Genomic DNA, 20170 nt, shown 5'->3' with positions numbered 1-20170 from the left:
GAAGATGCCCTGGCTGCATGAACTGTAAGAAAGCCAGACAAGACCAGTCCTGTCATGGCTGTCAAGGGACAAGCTTTGGCCTGGAAAGCTGGAGAAAAGGGAATCTCTCCATTCTCTAGAGTTCCATTGGGGCAGTGACTAATACGATGCAGTTCCAAAAGCCCTTTGTTAAAAGGGATGCAGGCGCCTTCCTATCCCTCTGTCATCAGGAGGTTTCTCATGCGCTTGCCAGGCTACTTCCCAAGAACTGACGGGCTAAATTGCCCAGCGGATGCCAAATTGCATGTTTCTCTAGCAAACGGAAAGCATTTCCTCTCTTTGCTGCTCTTTCTTGCATTACTCTCTTTCTCAAAACATGAGAGTGGCCCAAATTGTGGAGGCGACAGATTGTCCACTCTCAGCTCTGAAGGAGCTGACTTTGTATACAGACCCGCTATGCTTCAGCTAGCTGCACAGGCATGAAAACGTCAGTTCTCTTCACCCTTGAGCGGCAACCAAGCCAACAGGAACAAGGGCTCCAAACATTTCCCTCATATTTTACCTTTGTTCATAAATCTGTGCTCATCCGTTTGCTTGACAGACAAAAAAAGTGAAATGTGTGCCTTGCTGTCCACCAAGACCTACCTTCATGATACTGAACAAGAGAGTGATGCCCACTGTGCTTCTGACACTCTGCTAGCTCTCCATTTTACAGAGGAAACCAAGCTTTTGCCACAGGGAGACAACAGAGCTAAATAGAAAAGTCTGGGGCTCTGCTTCTGTGGCCTCTAGTCTGCGTGGTATTATACTGGTCCTTGGGAGCAGCAAAACAGTTTCTCAGTTGTAAATAACTTATTCTGTTCAAGGAGCTATGAAAAATGTTAAGAAAGGAATGTCTGATCCTATGATGTAGCAGGAACACACCATTTGCTTGCCCAGGGATGCTGCTGGCACCAGCCATGGTGCATACAGTTGAGCGGAATTCAGGAGCAACTGTCTAGAGGTCATCTTGACCCTTTGCTACATCCCAATAATCTCAGGTCGTACCACGACCGCCCAGCGCTTCCATCTGTGCTTCCTACAATCTCCACACTTTCCAACAGCACAAAAGGTGCCAGCACAACAGCACATGCCATACATGCCCACTTTGTACGCAGCGACAGCAAAAAGATTCACACTGATCAAACCAACTCCCGCCCCTTTCCCCAAATGGCCTGTCACTCACCATTGGCAAACACATCCAGTGCACATACATGGAGCTTCTCCAGCTCACTCAGTGCCTGTGATTTTGCCAGCATCATCGTTCTTCTCACTGCACTGTCCAGCTCTCTTTTGAGCCACACTGAACTTCCAGCGCCAAGCAGCTCCAATCCATTAGCGATGGCAAGCGCCATTGCTGCAGAAACCAGCGCATTAGAGCTTGCCAAGTAGAGCATTTACCTCTACATAAATTCCTGAAAGGGGCTTGTTTTGCCTGCTTCTTCGTTTGCTTTTTTGTTTGTTTCAAATGGGAACTGTCTTGTAGGTGAAAGCAGTCCCAGGCTTTAAGACATCATCCAGCAGTATCCAGGTGAAGAAGTAAAGGTTACACTTGGTAAAACTTGCATCTGCTGCTTTTAACTTGGAGAGACAGCCCTCACCATCTCCTAGGGTCTCCTTATTGCTCCAGGTTGCACCCTGTAACAGAGAAAGACAACTGCTAGAAAACAGACGATACTGAACTTCTTTGCATTCACACAAGCAAGGCAAATTCAAAAGTAAGCAAGCCAAAGGAGGAAAAGAGAAACTTTATTTTCAGGGAAGAGTTAACTTAGTAGGATGATGGAGATCCTGGCTTCTTTAAGGCATGAGTTTATGTAGTTTATGTCTAGTGGGGGATTTTCCAGTGTCGAGTAGCAAGAGCTGACTGGCTGGAGCTTTGCCCTGCAGATGGAGTATTTAGCATAGCTCTCTGAAAGAAGGCTATTTATTTATTTATTTATTTATTGCTCTCTACTCACGGCTGGCCTTAGTGGCCATGTGGCAGCTGGCTTCTGAGGTATCCCCTTCTCGTCTCAGCCAGCCACTTGTTCTCACAAGCCTTGCATGAAGGTCACATGTGTGAGGCCACAAGCTTCTGGTTCCATTTGGCTGAAACATGCACGCACACATGCACAGGCCTTGCTGAAGCCTTCCTTCCTGAACAACCTGAAGTAAAAAAGCCCTGTCTCAAGCACTCACAAGCTGTATTTCTTGAGAGACGCTTGCAGAAGACAGAGACACTGCCCAGACACTTTAGCCAGCTCTGGCCAAGGCCAAAGACTGGCCCTTTGCCCCTGCTTTAAGACAAGAGTTTACTAACAGGATCTGGTTCTTCTTTACCCAGAGCCGTGTCCCTTGTGGAGCCTCTGCTGGCTCTCAGGACCCTCTGCTTCTTCCAGGTCACTCTTTGCACACCTGCTATCGCTCAAGGGACTTTTCCAGAGCTCTGGAGCTCACCAACCTCTCATACTCCCCAAAGATTCCCCAGAACTTTGTTAAGCCTCCTGACCTACCTAACCTTTTCTTGTGGATGAGCGCGTGTCATGCTGACACCTCCTTGCACCTCTTGGTATTTCCTGAAGAAGGCCCTCATTAATAGAACTTTTTCCCAAATACAAATATTCTCTGGGTTGATTCCTAGCTTTTTTTGCTTGCTCGTTTTCGGCTTTGGTTTTTGTGTCTGTTTAACTGGTAACATGACAGCAAACTCTGAGTCACCGCAGAGGAGGCTCCCGCTCCAAGTCGCGGCTCTCGCCGACTAATTCTCACTAACACGGACTCTCTCTGGCAGTGTTAAATGTGGAAAATGCCACAGGCTTGCGGTAGGAACTGCCAAGAAGGAAAGAAGGAGATACGTGTACAGGTACCTAAGAACATAAGCAGCAGAGTGGGAAGGGGAGAAGATGCTGCAGCAGGCACCATGGCTGCAAAGTGAGCGCTGACAAGGAGCAGAGCACCTGGGCCCAGGAGCCTCTGCGGAGCAAGCAGCGAGCGCGGGCAGAGCTGGACCCAGAGCAGGAGGCAGCGCAGAGCTCGCCCCAAAGGCACCCGGCCTGGGAGAGGCCTGTGAGGGGCTGGCAGGGGCCACCCGCGTGAGGGCCGCTCGCAGCCGCCACACAACACGGGCCGCCCTCGCGCCAGCGCCCGTTCTGCGGAGGGCAGCGGGCAGGGGCTCCGCGGCACTCGCAGCACATGGCCACAGCAGCCTCGGCTCGCATCGGCCTCCCTGTGAGGACCCGCTTACCGGGAGGAGGACAGGCAGGGAGGAAGCACAAACCGCACAGGGCGCTAAAGGCCCCTGCCTGCCGTGCAGCGGCCCTCAGCCTGCAGTCCCTCAGGGGCACCATGACCCTGCTTTGCCAACTCCATCCGCCCAAGAGCGGCCCCACAGCACCTCCGCAGCATCCCCAACGCCTCCCGCCCCATGAAGGGGGAGCCCCTGGGGGTCGCCGGTGGCCAGCCAGGGTCAGGGCCACCTGGGATGTGGGCAGAGCTGCAGCTTTGGGCAAGCTGGTTTCAGGGGGTGGTTTGTTTCAGAGCGGGGGGCAATAGAAGGAGCCGGGCGGCCCCCCCCACGCCTCAGAGGGGATGGGAAGCCCCATTGTTGGGTGTCGTCGCCAGGGGCCACCTGCTTCCTTGATGCCCTCGGGACCCAAGGTGCCCAGCGCAGGGCAAGCGGCCCTGAGGGCACCTCTGGAGCCCAGCGCGCCTGCTTCGTGCAGCAGCAGCACCAATGGCTCTCGGGCCACGGCTCTCCCTCGGCCAAGCGGTGGCGGCGCCAGCGCTGGCCCTTCTGCTCCTCTGGCTTCCCGGCGGCTGCCCTCCAGCCTTGCGGGATGCTGCTCCCCTTCTGCAACCCTCGTCCCTCCTCGTCGTCTCCCTGAGCCCTCACAGACACGTCTCACAGAGACCGGGCATGGAGCACGGCATCTCCTGCTTATGGAGTAAGCCCATGAATCAGGGTTACCAGCCAGCCCCTGGAGCACAACTGCAGCCACAGCCCCCACTGCATTGCTCCTGCTACATCAACCCTGCCTGGGGGAAGAATACACCTTGCTGGTCTGGGCAGCTTGTGCTGCAGGCAACCCTCCTGCCTGGAAGAACGCCACCAGCCACAGCCTCCAGCTTCATTACAATGCAGTGCTCATCAGCTTCATGCTCTGCTCCTGGAGGCCTTCATCACAACTTGAGCATTGAGATGTGCGGGCAGGATATACGACTGCCAGGATTTGGGCCACACATTCACCCGACCCACGGCGGGGAGGCAGTAGAGCTGGGCTGGTGTGCACGCCTCCAGAGTGCAAAGTGGCAATACCGTTTTAGCAGCCACGGAAGCAACTCATCTGCCCTTCTTCCCAGCAACGATCATGAAGAGGCACTACCACCGTCTGCTTACCCAGGAGTCGAGGTGCAACCAACATGTGCAACCCACTCCAACTACGGTTCGACTGTACGCTACAGGCACCATGTGCTCCGTTTAGCTTCAGTCAGCATTGAGCAGATGCCGCACATCAGCTACAAGTGTTCTCTCAAAGTCAAGCTTAACTTACAGCGTGGTCTCAGGATCAGCTCCAAGCTCCTTAGTGTTCCTCACCAGCCCCTTCGCCTCTCCTCGAGTCTTCAGCCTCTTGCACTTAGGGCACTGGCCTACAGGCTGCAGGACACACAGGGTAGAGGAGGTTGGTTCAGTTCCAACAATTTTTTGACTTTCCAGAGCAACTTCTGTGCTGTACCTGCTCTTCCACAGCTTGGTGAGCTGCTAGTGGCGAGCATAGTTTTCCCTGGAGAAGTAGGAACTGGAATGGAAGCCAAAAACAGGGCTTTCCCTCTCACCAAAAAGGAAAATTGGAATGCTGCCGCTACTTCCTCTGCCATAATAATATGCAAGAATTGTTTTTATCCAAAGCTGGAAAAGGAGAATGATTCCAAATTGGCCAGCGATGCTGTGATTTCCGCTGTGCTTCAAGAATTTGACAAGAACCTTCTCCCTCGGATAGGTTATCCATCAGGAATTGCAAGAGCACTGCTGGAGCACAAAACACTTGTAAAAGGCACAGTGTCAAACATAGTCACTTTCAACATCACGTGGCTGGCAGCCAAAGTAATAGTGATGCCCAACGCTGTGAATGTGGAAAAAGCTTTGGGAGCAGCCATAACTCAAAACCCTGTGCCCCTTTTAACAGCTGTGCTAATTTTTCTAGCCTACCTTGTTTTGGCCCTCTGGGCCATGACAAAAGACAAGGCTGACAAGGACACAGAGGACAAGAACCCCATTCTGCCAGACAAGGAGCCTTTTGATAAAGTGCACTTTGCGGTCACGTTGTACACAGGCAGTCGCTTAGGAGCTGGAACCACCGCAGATGTTTTTCTTCAACTCGTTGGGCAGGATGGCACAAGTGACGCCTTTTGCTTACGACACCCACATCTTCCGTCATTCCATCAGGGAAGCACCGATACATTTTTGCTAACTGCAGAGAAAGATCTGGGAGACATTTGTGCCTTAAGGGTCTGGCACAACAACAACAGGCCTTCTCCAAGCTGGTTCCTGAGCAGAGCAAAAGTTGAAAACGTGGACACCGACAAGACCTGGTTCTTTATTTGCCGCAAGTGGCTTGCGCTCAACCAGGATGACGGCTTACTCCAAAGGACATTCCTTGCCATGAGCCCAAAAGCACGTCTCGGCAGAATTGACTATTTTTTGATTAATCTTGAAGCAAAGCTGAGAGATGGTCACCTCTGGTTCTCAGTTTTTGCTCATCCTGGCACCGGCACTTTCAGCAGGCTCCAAAGGTTAACGTGCTGTTTGGCAATGTTACTACTGAACCTGCTTGTTAATTTTATGTTCTTTAGGGCTGACAAAAAGGAAGAATCCCCACTACCTGTGAGCGTTATGAGATCAATAGCATTAGCAGCCGAAAGGGCTTTGATTACGATACCTGTGCAGATGCTCCTCATTTCCTCATTTAGGTATTCCCAGAAGGAACGTTTTAATGCATTAGAAGGGGACAACATTGAGAGACAGAAGACACCACAAAGCGCTGTCCCCTTGTTCTTTCGCAAGAGACCAGCATTAGTTTTTTGCCGGGGATGTGTCTGCCTCTCCTGGACATTAATTACAGTTGTAACGGGGCTGTCTTCATTTTTTATTGTCTTCTATGGCTTGTCTTATGGGCAAGAGACCTCACATCAGTGGCTTTTAGCATCTTCAGTCTCCTTTGCGAAGAACATCTTCTTTTTCCAACCGCTAAAAATCCTGTTTTTCTCTGCCCTGAGTACACTCCTTCACAAATATTGTCAAAGTATTCCGTGGCCAACTCAGGAAAATTATTCTGACTTTAAGCCAGATAAAGCAATGGAGACGGAAGAGGAGGTGAGAGAGATGCACCGTAAACTTGTTCAAATCTTTCCCTTCACTTACATTGCACGTGAACGCCACACCAGACGCCGAGAAAGGAAAGATTATATTAAGAATAGTTCCAGTATCATCCACTTAGGGTTGAAGTCAATATTATTACTTTTTGCTTTTTTAAAGGTCATAAGGTTTAAGAAGGGAGCAGCTATTGGGAAATTCAACTTATTTCAGCCCATCAATTTCAGCCTCAGAGGAGACATCACTGACATTTGGGGCTCAGGGACAGAAAAATAAATGGGAAAAAGTGGTTTATCTGGTCATATGAGCAACGCGGGATATTGTATTTAGCACTCTGTGCTTTGTACTTTTCAAATAAATGCTCATCATTGTTTAACTTAATTAGTCATTCTTGCCTGAATTGATTAGTAAATTTTAAGGAGTTCTTAACACTCAGCCACTTGCTTTGGACTCTGTTCTGGTTTTCTCCCAAATTTTGGCCTTGTATCTACCTCAGTGGTACTTTCCCGTCATGGCAGCTGATACCTCTTTTACATAGACAATGACTGGAGAACAAGGCTATGAGGGGTAATCTGGCCTCTGGCAAAGAGGCCATGAGCGGATCTATGCTAAGCTAAACTAAGAGAGAGCTAAAAAAGGTGAGTGCTCTGAAAATGCTGATAAAACCTTTGCTCCTCAAAGCATAAGCAATAAAAGACGAGAGGATGATTTATTGTGCTTTGACCCGGCACAGTTAAATTAGGAGTTCTTAACACTAACAGCACATTTACATTTGTATGTGTGTTTTTACTTTTGCAAGGCATCCATGTCAGCCTCTCCAATAGTATAAAGAGTGTAAAATGGCCTTTCCATAGAATGCTGCTTGCCCAAGAAAGCTCTAAGGGCACGTTAATGGAGGGATTTCTTTTACCCTCCAAGGCACAAAAGGCCATTACTGGAGTATCCCCGAACGCAAACGAACGTTTGATTCCGGTAACACTCTAACATCCTCTCTTACCTGGCAGTTCACGAAACCAAGCGCAAGTCAGTCAAGCCCAATGGCTTAACTGCTGCCATTCGGAGCAGCCACGGCTGCAGTGCAACTGCTCATCTTCCCCAGCACTATCCTTGTCTTAAACTTGCTTCTGCACCACACTCTTAGTCCAAAATAAAGCTGCCCAGCCTCCTTCTCCAAGGAAGCCCCTGCTCCCAGAGGGGAAATACAGAGACTCGCAGAAAAAAAGAAAAAAGCATAAAAGGAGAGCACACAGCAACATACCCTTACCTAGTGAAGGAGTGAACTCTCCAACGAGGATCAACCAGCACAGGAGAAAGAAGTGCAAAACCTGATTTCTTGTCCCGCTGCTCTTTTCCTGGGAAAAACAAAGTGCAAAGCCATTGATAAGTGGGACACCAGCACAATATCTTTTTAAAGATATCTCTTATCTATTTATTAAAAATTTGGAAAAAAAAAAAAGGACACATATATAGTCACAAGCCTTTTTGCAAGGCTTACTGGGCTGAAGTCCTCGGTTCTGGGATTCAGCGGCATTGCTGTTGCTTTTCTTTCTGCCTCCTTCCAGAGAGGCAGTGACAGGATGCAGGCAGCAGCTCACGGAGGGAGTCTCTTCCCCAGTTGCTTTGTGGCGCAGGGAGGATATTTTGGTTTCTTCGGGGAGCGGGGGAAGCATTTCTGGGCAGAGGTGGTAGGAGCTCATCAAAGGGCATGCTGCCAGTTTGAAAGCTCAGAGCTGGACTACAATTAGTATCTGTAACCCCATCTCTGTCTCTTCTTTTTGGAAAGAGACAATAGGATTCTTATATTGCAGATCCAACCAGCCCTGCCCACTGGGATCAATCTGCAGTACCTGACTTGGGATAGAAGGCATCCTTTTCCCTTCTTTTGTGATTCCAATGAAAAGGTACCCTAGGAGGGGGGACACTGTTTAAGTGAAAACTTCACTGGGGTTAGATGGTAAAATGTGACAAGAATTCCCTTGGGTTTTTGTTTGTTTGTTTGTTTGTTTGTTTTGGGTGCACGTGCTAGAGATCTAGCATGACTTCCAAAGAGCTTCTGAAAAAATGTGCCAAACTCTTGTGGACTTCACCTGCCTTTTTATAGCATCGCTCGCCATGCCAAGACGCAAATTCAGGACTCCAAAGTCCACTGTTAGAATTGCCATAATGATCAAGTACTTGGGCTGAGAAGATGCCCTGGCTGCATGAACTGTAAGAAAGCCAGACAAGACCAGTCCTGTCATGGCTGTCAAGGGATAAGCTTTGGCCTGGAAAGCTGGAGAAAAGGGAATCTCTCCATTCTCTAGAGTTCCATTTGGGCAGTGACTAATACGATGCAGTTCCAAAAGCCCTTTGTTAAAAGGGATGCAGGCGCCTTCCTATCCCTCTGTCATCAGGAGGTTTCTCATGCGCTTGCCAGGCTACTTCCCAAGAACTGACGGGCTAAATTGCCCAGCGGATGCCAAATTGCATGTTTCTCTAGCAAACGGAAAGCATTTTCTCTCTTTGCTGCTCTTTCTTGCATTACTCTCTTTCTCCAAACATGAGAGTGGCCCAAATTGTGGAGGCGACAGATTGTCCACTCTCAGCTCTGAAGGAGCTGACTTTGCATACAGACCCGCTATGCTTCAGCTAGCTGCACAGGCATGAAAACGTCAGCTCTCTTCACCCTTGAGCGGCAATCAAGCCAACAGGAACAAGGGCTCCAAACATTTCCCTCATATTTTACCTTTGTTCATAAATCTGTGCTCATCCGTTTGCTTGACAGACAAGAAAAGTGACACGTGTGCCTTGCTGTCCACCAAGACCTACCTTCATGATACTGAACAGGAGAGTGATGCCCACTGTGCTTCTGACACTCTGCTAGCTCTCCATTTTACAGAGGAAACCAACCTTTTGCCACAGGGAGACAACAGAGCTAAATAGAAAAGTCTGGGGCTCTGCTTCTGTGGCCTCTAGTCTGCGTGGTATTATACTGGTCCTTGGGAGCAGCTAAACACTTTCTCAGTTGTAAATAACTTATTCTGTTCAAGGAGCTATGAAAAATGTTAAGAAAGGAATGTCTGATCCCATGACGTGGCAGCAACACACCATTTGCTTGCCCAGGGCTGCTGCTGGCACCAGCCATGGTGCATACACTTGAGCGGAATTCAGGAGCAACTGTCTAGAGGTCATCTTGACCCTTTGCTACATCCCAATAATCTCAGGTCGTAACACAACCGCCCAGCTCTGCCACCCGTGCTTCCTACAATCTCCACACTTTCCAACAGCACAAAAGGTGCCAGCACAACAGCACATGCCATACATGCCCACTTTGTACGCAGCGACAGCAAAAAGATTCACGCTGATCAAACCAACTCCCGCCCCTTTCCCCAAATGGCCTGTCACTCACCCATTGGCAAACACATCCAGTGCACATACATGGAGCTTCTCCAGCTCACTCAGTGCCTGTGATTTTGCCAGCATCATCGTTCTTCTCACTGCACTGTCCAGCTCTCTTTTGAGCCACACTGAACTTCCAGCGCCAAGCAGCTCCAATCCATTAGCGATGGCAAGCGCCATTGCTGCAGAAACCAGCGCATTAGAGCTTGCCAAGTAGAGCATTTACCTCTACATAAATTCCTGAAAGGGGCTTGTTTTGCCTGCTTCTTCGTTTGCTTTTTTGTTTGTTTCAAATGGGAACTGTCTTGTAGGTGAAAGCAGTCCCAGGCTTTAAGACATCATCCAGCAGTATCCAGGTGAAGAAGTAAAGGTTACACTTGGTAAAACTTGCATCTGCTGCTTTTAACTTGGAGAGACAGCCCTCACCATCTCCTAGGGTCTCCTTATTGCTCCAGGTTGCACCCTGTAACAGAGAAAGACAACTGCTAGAAAACAGACGATACTGAACTTCTTTGCATTCACACAAGCAAGGCAAATTCAAAAGTAAGCAAGCTAAAGGAGGAAAAGAGAAACTTTATTTTCAGGGAAGAGTTAACTTAGTAGGATGATGGAGATCCTGGCTTCTTTAAGGCATGAGTTTATGTAGTTTATGTCTAGTGGGGGATTTTCCAGTGTCGAGTAGCAAGAGCTGACTGGCTGGAGCTTTGCCCTGCAGATGGAGTATTTAGCATAGCTCTCTGAAAGAAGGCTATTTATTTATTTATTTATTGCTCTCTACTCACACCTTGCCTTAGTGGCCATGTGGCAGCTGGCTTCTGAGGTATCCCCTTCTCGTCTCAGCCAGCCACTTTTTCTCACAAGCCTTGCATGAAGGTCACATGTGTGAGGCCACAAGCTTCTGGTTCCATTTGGCTGAAACATGCACGCACACATGCACGGGCCTTGCTGAAGCCTTCTTTCCTGAACAACCTGAAGTAAAAAAGCCCTGTCTCAAGCACTCACAAGCTGTATTTCTTGAGAGACACTTGCAGAAGACAGAGACACTGCCCAGACACTTTAGCCAGCTCTGGCCAAGGCCAAAGACTGGCCCCTGCTTTAAGACACGAGTTTACTAACAGGATCTGGTGCTTCTTTACCCAGAGCCGTGTCCCTTGTGGAGCCTCTGCTGGCTCTCAGGACCCTCTGCTTCTTCCAGGTCACTCTTTGCACACCTGCTATTGCTCAAGGGACTTTTCCAGAGCTCTGGAGCTCACCAACCTCTCATACTCCCCAAAGATTCCCCAGAACGTTGTTAAGCCTCCTGACCTACCTAACCTTTTCTTGTGGATGAGCGCGTGTCATGCTGACACCTCCTTGCACCTCTTGGTATTTCCTGAAGAAGGCCCTCATTAATAGAACTTTTTCCCAAATACAAATATTCTCTGGGTTGATTCCTAGCTTTTTTTGCTTGCTCGTTTTCGGCTTTGGTTTTTGTGTCTGTTTAACTGGTAACATGACAGCAAACTCTGAGTCACCGCAGAGGAGGCTCCCGCTCCAAGTCGCGGCTCTCGCCGACTAATTCTCACTAACACGGACTCTCTCTGGCAGTGTTAAATGTGGAAAATGCCACAGGCTTGCGGTAGGAACTGCCAAGAAGGAAAGAAGGAGATACGTGTACAGGTACCTAAGAACATAAGCAGCAGAGTGGGAAGGGGAGAAGATGCTGCAGCAGGCACCATGGCTGCAAAGTGAGCGCTGACAAGGAGCAGAGCACCAGGGCCCAGGAGCCTCTGCGGAGCAAGTAGCGAGCGCGGGCAGAGCTGGACCCAGAGCAGGAGGCAGCGCAGAGCTCGCCCCAAAGGCCCCCGGCCTGGGAGAGGCCTGTGAGGGGCTGGCAGGGGCCACCCGCGTGAGGGCCGCTCGCAGCCGACACACAACACGGGCCGCCCTCGCGCCAGCGCCCGTTCTGCGGAGGGCAGCGGGCAGGGGCTCCGCGGCACTCGCAGCACATGGCCACAGCAGCCTCGGCTCGCATCGGCCTCCCTGTGAGGACCCGCTTAGCGGGAGGAGGACAGGCAGGGAGGAAGAACAAACCGCACAGGGTGCTAAAGGCCCCTGCCCGCCGTGCAGCGGCCCTCAGCCTGCAGTCCCTCAGGGGCACCATGACCCTGCTTTGCCAACTCCATCCGCCCAAGAGCGGCCCCACAGCACCTCCGCAGCATCCCCAACGCCTCCCGCCCCATGAAGGGGGAGCCCCTGGGGGTCGCCGGTGGCCAGCCAGGGTCAGGGCCACCTGGGACGTGGGCAGAGCTGCAGCTTTGGGCAAGCTGGCTTCAGGGGGTGGTTTGTTCCAGAGCGGGGGGCAATAGAAGGAGCCGGGCGGCCCCCCCCACGCCTCAGAGGGGATGGGAAGCCCCATTGTTGGGTGTCGTCGCCAGGGGCCACCTGCTTCCTTGATGCCCTCGGGACCCAAGGTGCCCAGCGCAGGGCAAGTGGCCCTGAGGGCACCTCTGGAGCCCAGCGCGCCTGCTTTGTGCAGCAGCAGCAGCACCAATGGCTCTCGGGCCACGGCTCTCCCTCGGCCAAGCGGTGGCGGCGCCAGCGCTGGCCCTTCTGCTCCTCTGGCTTCCCGGCGGCTGCCCTCCAGCCTTGCGGGATGCTGCTCCCCTTCTGCAACCCTCGTCCCTCCTCGTCGTCTCCCTGAGCCCTCACAGACACGTCTCACAGAGACCGGGCATGGAGCACGGCATCTCCTGCTTATGGAGTAAGCCCATGAATCAGGGTTACCAGCCAGCCCCTGGAGCACAACTGCAGCCACAGCCCCCACTGCATTGCTCCTGCTACATCAACCCTGCCTGGGGGAAGAATACACCTTGCTGGTCTGGGCAGCTTGTGCTGCAGGCAACCCTCCTGCCTGGAAGAACGCCACCAGCCACAGCCTCCAGCTTCATTACAATGCAGTGCTCATCAGCTTCATGCTCTGCTCCTGGGGGCCTTCATCACAACTTGAGCATTGAGATGTGCGGGCAGGATATACGACTGCCAGGATTTGGCCCACACATTCACCCGACCCACGGCGGGGAGGCAGTAGAGCTGGGCTGGTGCGCACGCCTCCAGAGTGCAAAGTGGCAATACCGTTTTAGCAGCCACGGAAGCAACTCATCTGCCCTTCTTCCCAGCAACGATCATGAAGAGGCACTACCACCGTCTGCTTACCCAGGAGTCGAGGTGCAACCAACATGTGCAACCCACTCCAACTACGGTTCGACTGTACGCTACAGGCACCATGTGCTCCGTTTAGCTTCAGTCAGCATTGAGCAGATGCCGCACATCAGCTACAAGTGTTCTCTCAAAGTCGAGCTTAACTTACAGCGTGGTCTCAGGATCAGCTCCAAGCTCCTTAGTGTTCCTCACCAGCCCCTTCGCCTCTCCTCGAGTCTTCAGCCTCTTGCACTTAGGGCACTGGCCTACAGGCTGCAGGACACACAGGGTAGAGGAGGTTGCTTCAGTTCCTGCAATTTTTTGACTTTCCAGTGCAACTTCTGTGCTGTACCTGCTCTTCCACAGCTTGGTGAGATGCTAGTGGCGAGCCTCTCCTTTCACGTGGATGGAAAGAACTTCAAAAGCTTGACAGGAGAATCGCATCTAGTCAGTGGTAAAGTGGGCATAACCGCAGGTGGAGAAACTCCGGCCTATGTCAACCTTCACCCTGGCAAAAGCAAGAGAGACACTTACATTTTCAGGTACAGCCGTGGAACTTTTTATACAACTGAAGAAAACCGCACAGACATCAGTTCTCCAGATGGCTCCAACATATGCTACATATTCTACCAACATCAGGAGCTTTCCTACTTGTTCTCCATCGAGTTTGTGAATATTCACTGGTATAAAATCAATATTAATATGCTACAATGTGAGTGGACCTACAATCTGCAGTTATTTGGAACAAAAAGCAACCATCTTATTCAGAATAACAGTTATACCTGCAACAATCACGTAAGTAATGCCGCACGGTTTGTCCATTGCTCTGTTCTGCCTTTTCATCCGGAAAAGTACGCAGGGTTTGTGGCAGAAGTGAACTGCACGAGGAATGGACTGACGCCAGCTCTTTTACAAGTCAGAGTGAATAATTATGCCTCAAAAACCATAGGACCATTGGTGGCTTGTCAGCAAAAGCCCTGTCAGAGACACAAGGTTTGGATTCAGAGACCTACCGTTCATCCTTCTCTCCTACGTCAGGAAAAGGGGGCACCTTTTCACCTGACTGTCAGAGCGCTGGTAGGCTGCAAAAACAGTTTAATGATTAGGCCTTTGTGGCGAATTTATCCTGTTGAGGATACAGAAGCTGTCCCAGACTGGTCAAGACCTATAAACTCATGTGTGATGCACGGTATAAATTCCATATGCATAACTGTTGCCAAATCTACTTTAGATTATGGGCTGTATCTTTTTCATTTCTTTGTCAAAATAACTGCATATTGGAGTAAAAGAGATCTCGATGGCTCAGACAGCATTTATATTCAGATTGACAGATCTGATCTAATTGCAAATATTGCAGGAGGCACATTCTGGACAGTGGGTTTTTCTGACAGGTGGACTCTAGATGGCTCTTCATCCTCTGACCCTGATTCAGTGGGAATCGGGTTTCCTTGGTACTGCGCTAGAAGGCTCTCGGGCTGTGCAGACGTGAAATTGAGTGTAGGAAAGAAGTGCCATCCAGTTCAGAGAAATTTGAAGTGGTTAACATCTTCAGATCCAGTTCAGACGGTGGCAGCAGAAACCCTCTGCAGAAACACTATAAATTACTTTGGTCTAGCGATACAAAGAGAGCCGAGACAGAGTTACGCTGACCATAGTGTTCATGTGAAGCCTGGATCCCCACCTGTTCTGAATGCAGTCTGCCTTGAAAACTGTGGTAAAACTGTAATGCCTACAGAAAGACTTACGTTACCTGGCATGCCGAGAGCTTCTCTTTCTCATCGTAAGAATGTCAATGGTGATGGAAGTAAACAAGTTTTCTTCACTGTGGAAAATTTAACCAGCATAGTTTTCCCTGGAGAAGTAGGAACTGGAATGGAAGCCAAAAACAGGGCTTTCCCTCTCACCAAAAAGGAAAATTGGAATGCTGCCGCTACTTCCTCTGCCATAATAATATGCAAGAATTGTTTTTATCCAAAGCTGGAAAAGGAGAATGATTCCAAATTGGCCAGCGATGCTGTGATTTCCACTGTGCTTCAAGAATTTGACAAGAACCTGCTCCCTCGGATAGGTTATTCATCAGGAATTGCAAGAGCACTGCTGGGGCACAAAACACTTGTAAAAGGCACAGTGTCAAACATAGTCACTTTCAACATCACGTGGCTGGCAGCCAAAGTAATAGTGATGCCCAACGCTGTGAATGTGGAAAAAGCTTTGGGAGCAGCCATAACTCAAAACCCTGTGCCCCTTTTAACAGTTGTGCTAATTTTTCTAGCCTACCTTGTTTTGGCCCTCTGGGCCATGACAAAAGACAAGGCTGACAAGGACACCGAGGACAAGAACCCCATTCTGCCAGACAAGGAGCCTTTTGATAAAGTGCACTTTGCGGTCACGTTGTACACAGGCAGTCGCTTAGGAGCTGGAACCACCGCAGATGTTTTTCTTCAACTCGTTGGCCAGGATGGCACAAGTGACGCCTTTTGCTTACGACACCCACATCTTCCGTCATTCCATCAGGGAAGCACCGATACATTTTTGCTAACTGCAGAGAAAGATTTGGGAGATATTTGTGCCTTAAGGGTCTGGCACAACAACAACGGGCCTTCTCCAAGCTGGTTCCTGAGCAGAGCAAAAGTTGAAAACGTGGACACCAACAAGACCTGGTTCTTTATTTGCCGCAAGTGGCTTGCGCTCAACAAGGATGACGGCTTACTCCAAAGGACATTCCTTGCCATGAGCCCCAAAGCACGTCTCGGCAGAATTGACTATTTTTTGATTAATCTTGAAGCAAAGCTGAGAGATGGTCACCTCTGGTTCTCAGTTTTTGCTCATCCTGGCACCGGCACTTTCAGCAGGCTCCAAAGGTTAACGTGCTGTTTGGCAATGTTACTACTGAACCTGCTTGTTAATTTTATGTTCTTTAGGGCTGACAAAAAGGAAGAATCCCCACTACCTGTGAGCGTTATGAGATCAATAGCATTAGCAGCCGAAAGGGCTTTGATTACGATACCTGTGCAGATGCTCCTCATTTCCTCATTTAGGTATTCCCAGAAGGAACGTTTTAATGCATTAGAAGGGGACAACATTCAGAGACAGAAGACACCACAAAGCGCTGTCCCCTTGTTCTTTCGCAAGAGACCAGCATTAGTTTTTTGCCAGGGATGTGTCTGCCTCTCCTGGACATTAATTACAGTTGTAACGGGGCTGTCTTCATTTTTTATTGTCTTCTATGGCTTGTCTTATGGGCAAGAGACCTCACATCAGTGGCTTTTAGCATCTTCAGTCTCCTTTGCGAAGAACATCTTCTTTTTCCAACCGCTAAAAATCCTGTTTTTCTCTGCCCTGAGTACACTCCTTCACAAATATTGTCAAAGTATTCCGTGGCCAACTCAGGAAAATTATTCTGACTTTAAGCCAGATAAAGCAATGGAGACGGAAGAGGAGGTGAGAGAGATGCACCGTAAACTTGTTCAAATCTTTCCCTTCACTTACATTGCACGTGAACGCCACACCAGACGCCGAGAAAGGAAAGATTATCTTAAGAATAGTTCCAGTATCATCCACTTAGGGTTGAAGTCAATATTATTACTTTTTGCTTTTTTAAAGGTCATAAGGTTTAAGAAGGGAGCAGCTATTGGGAAATTCAACTTATTTCATCCCATCAATTTCAGCCTCAGAGGAGACATCACTGACATTTGGGGCTCAGGGACAGAAAAATAAATGGGAAAGAGTGGTTTATCTGCTCATATGAGCAACACGGGATATTGTATTTAGCACTCTGTGCTTTGTACTTTTCAAATAAATGCTCATCATTGTTTAACTTAATTAGTCATTCTTGCCTGAATTGATTAGTAAATTTTAAGGAGTTCTTAACACTCAGCCACTTGCTTTGGACTCTGTTCTGGTTTTCTCCCAAATTTTGGCCTTGTATCTACCTCAGTGGTACTTTCCCGTCATGGCAGCTGATACCTCTTTTACATAGACAATGACTGGAGAACGAGGCTATGAGGGGTAATCTGGCCTCTGGCAAAGAGGCCATGAGCGGATCTATGCTAAGCTAAACTAAGAGAGAGCTAAAAAAGGTGAGTGCTCTGAAAATGCTGATAAAACCTTTGCTCCTCAAAGCATAAGCAATAAAAGACGAGAGGATGATTTATTGTGCTTTGACCCGGCACAGTTAAATTAGGAGTTCTTAACACTAACAGCACATTTACATTTGTATGTGTGTTTTTACTTTTGCAAGGCATCCATGTCAGCCTCTCCAATAGTATAAAGAGTGTAAAATGGCCTTTCCATAGAATGCTGTTTGCCCAAGAAAGCTCTAAGGGCACGTTAATGGAGGGATTTCTTTTACCCTCCAAGGCACAAAAGGCCATTACTGGAGTATCCCCGAATGCAAACAAACGTTTGATTCCGGTAACACTCTAACATCCTCTCTTACCTGGCAGTTCACGAAACCAAGCGCAAGTCAGTCAAGCCCAATGGCTTAACTGCTGCCATTCGGAGCAGCCACGGCTGCAGTGCAACTGCTCATCTTCCCCAGCACTATCCTTGTCTTAAACTTGCTTCTGCACCACACTCTTAGTCCAAAATAAAGCTGCCCAGCCTCCTTCTCCAAGGAAGCCCCTGCTCCCAGAGGGGAAATACAGAGACTCGCAGAAAAAAAGAAAAAAGCATAAAAGGAGAGCACACAGCAACATACCCTTACCTAGTGAAGGAGTGAACTCTCCAACGAGGATCAACCAGCACAGGAGAAAGAAGTGCAAAACCTGATTTCTTGTCCCGCTGCTCTTTTCCTGGGAAAAACAAAGTGCAAAGCCATTGATAAGTGGGACACCAGCACAATATCTTTTTAATGATATCTCTTATCTATTTATTAAAAATTTGGGAAAAAAAAAAAGGACACATATATGGTCACAAGCATTTTTGCAAGGCTTACTGGGCTGAAGTCCTCGGTTCTGGGCTTAAGTGGCATTGCTGTTGCTTTTCTTTCTGCCTCCTTCCAGAGAGGCAGTGACAGGATGCAGGCAGCAGCTCACGGAGGGAGTCTCTTCCCCAGTTGCTTTGTGGCGCAGGGAGGATATTTTGGTTTCCTCGGGGAGCGGGGGAAGCATTTCTGGGCAGAGGTGGTAGGAGCTCATCAAAGGGCATGCTGCCAGTTTGAAAGCTCAGAGCTGGACTACAATTAGTATCTGTAACCCATCTCTGTCTCTTCTTTTTGGAAAGAGACAATAGGATTCTTATATTGCAGATCCAACCAGCCCTGCCCACTGGGATCAATCTGCAGTACCTGAGTTGGGATAGAAGGCATCGTTCTCCCTTCTTTTGTGATTCCAATGAAAAGGTACCCTAGGAGGGGGGACACTGTTTAAGTGAAAACTTCACTGGGGTTAGATGGTAAAATGTGACAAGAATTCCCTTGGGTTTTTTTTTGTTTGTTTGTTTGTTTGTTTTGGGTGCACGTGCTAGAGATCTAGCATGACTTCCAAAGAGCTTCTGAAAAAATGTGCCAAGCTCTTGTGGACTTCACCTGCCTCTTTATAGCATCGCTCACCATGCCAAGACGCAAATTCAGGACTCCAAAGTCCACTGTTAGAATTGCCATAATGATCAAGTACTTGGGCTGAGAAGATGCCCTGGCTGCATGAACTGTAAGAAAGCCATACAAGACCAGTCCTGTCATGGCTGTCAAGGGATAAGCTTTGGTCTGGAAAGCTGGAGAAAAGGGAATCTCTCCATTCTCTAGAGTTCCATTTGGGCAGTGACTAATACGATGCAGTTCCAAAAGCCCTTTGTTAAAAGGGATGCAGGCGCCTTCCTATCCCTCTGTCATCAGGAGGTTTCTCATGCGCTTGCCAGGCTACTTCCCAAGAACTGACGGGCTAAATTGCCCAGCGGATGACAAATTGCATGTTTCTCTAGCAAACCGAAAGCATTTCCTCTCTTTGCTGCTCTTTCTTGCATTACTCTCTTTCTCAAAACATGAGAGTGGCCCAAATTGTGGAGGCGACAGATTGTCCACTCTCAGCTCTGAAGGAGCTGACTTTGTATACAGACCCGCTATGCTTCAGCTAGCTGCACAGGCATGAAAACGTCAGCTCTCTTCACCCTTGAGCGGCAATCAAGCCAACAGGAACAAGGGCTCCAAACATTTCCCTCATATTTTACCTTTGTTCATAAATCTGTGCTCATCCCTTTGCTTGACAGACAAGAAAAGTGAAATGTGTGCCTTGCTGTCCACCAAGACCTACCTTCATGATACTGAACAGGAGAGTGATGCCCACTGTGCTTCTGACACTCTGCTAGCTCTCCATTTTACAGAGGAAACCAAGCTTTTGCCACAGGGAGACAACAGAGCTAAATAGAAAAGTCTGGGGCTCTGCTTCTGTGGCCTCTAGTCTGCGTGGTATTATACTGGTCCTTGGGAGCAGCTAAACAGTTTCTCAGTTGTAAATAACTTATTCTGCTCAAGGAGCTATGAAAAATGTTAAGAAAGGAATGTCTGATCCCATGATGTAGCGGGAACACACCATTTGCTTGCCCAGGGCTGCTGCTGGCACCAGCCATGGTGCATACAGTTGAGCGGAATTCAGGAGCAACTGTCTAGAGGTCATCTTGACCCTTTGCTACATCCCAATAATCTCAGGTCGTAACACAACCGCCCTGCGCTTCCATCTGTGCTTCCTACAATCTCCACACTTTCCAACAGCACAAAAGGTGCCAGCACAACAGCACATGCCATACATGCCCACTTTGTACGCAGCGACAGCAAAAAGATTCACACTGATCAAACCAACTCCCGCCCCTTTCCCCACATGGCCTGTCACTCACCCATTGGCAAACACATCCAGTGCACATACATGGAGCTTCTCCAGCTCACTCAGTGCCTGTGATTTTGCCAGCATCATCATTCTTCTCACTGCACTGTCCAGCTCTCTGTTGAGCCACACTGAACTTCCAGCGCCAAGCAGCTCCAATCCATTAGCGATGGCAAGTGCCATTGCTGCAGAAACCAGCGCATTAGAGCTTGCCAAGTAGAGCATTTACCTCTACATAAATTCCTGAAAGGGGCTTGTTTTGCCTGCTTCTTCGTTTGCTTGTTTGTTTGTTTCAAATGGGAACTGTCTTGTAGGTGAAAGCAGTCCCAGGCTTTAAGACATCATCCAGCAGTATCCAGGTGAAGAAGTAAAGGTTACACTTGGCAAAACTTGCATCTGCTACTTTTAACTTGGAGAGACAGCCCTC

At 49.0% G+C, this 20170-nt stretch overlaps 1 protein-coding gene across 1 annotated transcript; it reads left to right on the top strand.

Annotated features, from left to right (window-relative positions):
* Positions 1-3916: 3916 nt before the first annotated feature.
* LOC148592942 (uncharacterized) lies at positions 3917-18552 on the top strand. Its single transcript, XM_088533033.1, has 4 exons — positions 3917-3944; positions 4968-5984; positions 12375-15983; positions 18470-18552. Exons 1-4 carry the CDS (start codon positions 3917-3919, stop codon positions 18550-18552), a joined length of 4737 nt encoding a protein of 1578 aa, XP_088389159.1.
* The last annotated feature ends 1618 nt before the right edge of the window (positions 18553-20170 follow it).

This window comes from Tinamus guttatus, unplaced genomic scaffold (assembly GCF_059628265.1).
Source record: "Tinamus guttatus ecotype Peru unplaced genomic scaffold, ASM5962826v1 Tinamus_guttatus_pri_ptg000475l, whole genome shotgun sequence".
Classification (NCBI taxonomy): domain Eukaryota; kingdom Metazoa; phylum Chordata; class Aves; order Tinamiformes; family Tinamidae; genus Tinamus; species Tinamus guttatus.
This window is presented reverse-complemented; position numbering and strand designations above follow the sequence as displayed.

Excerpts from the sequence above, each read along its gene's own strand:
- LOC148592942 (XM_088533033.1), top strand. The coding sequence starts at position 3,917 with ATGGAGCACGGCATCTCCTGCTTATGGA. Across the intron at positions 3,945-4,967 it reads CGGCATCTCCTGCTTATGGA|AATTTGACAAGAACCTTCTC; the intron begins GTAAGCCCATGA and ends CTGTGCTTCAAG. Across the intron at positions 15,984-18,469 it reads TAGGTATTCCCAGAAGGAAC|CATCGCTCACCATGCCAAGA; the intron begins GTTTTAATGCAT and ends GCCTCTTTATAG.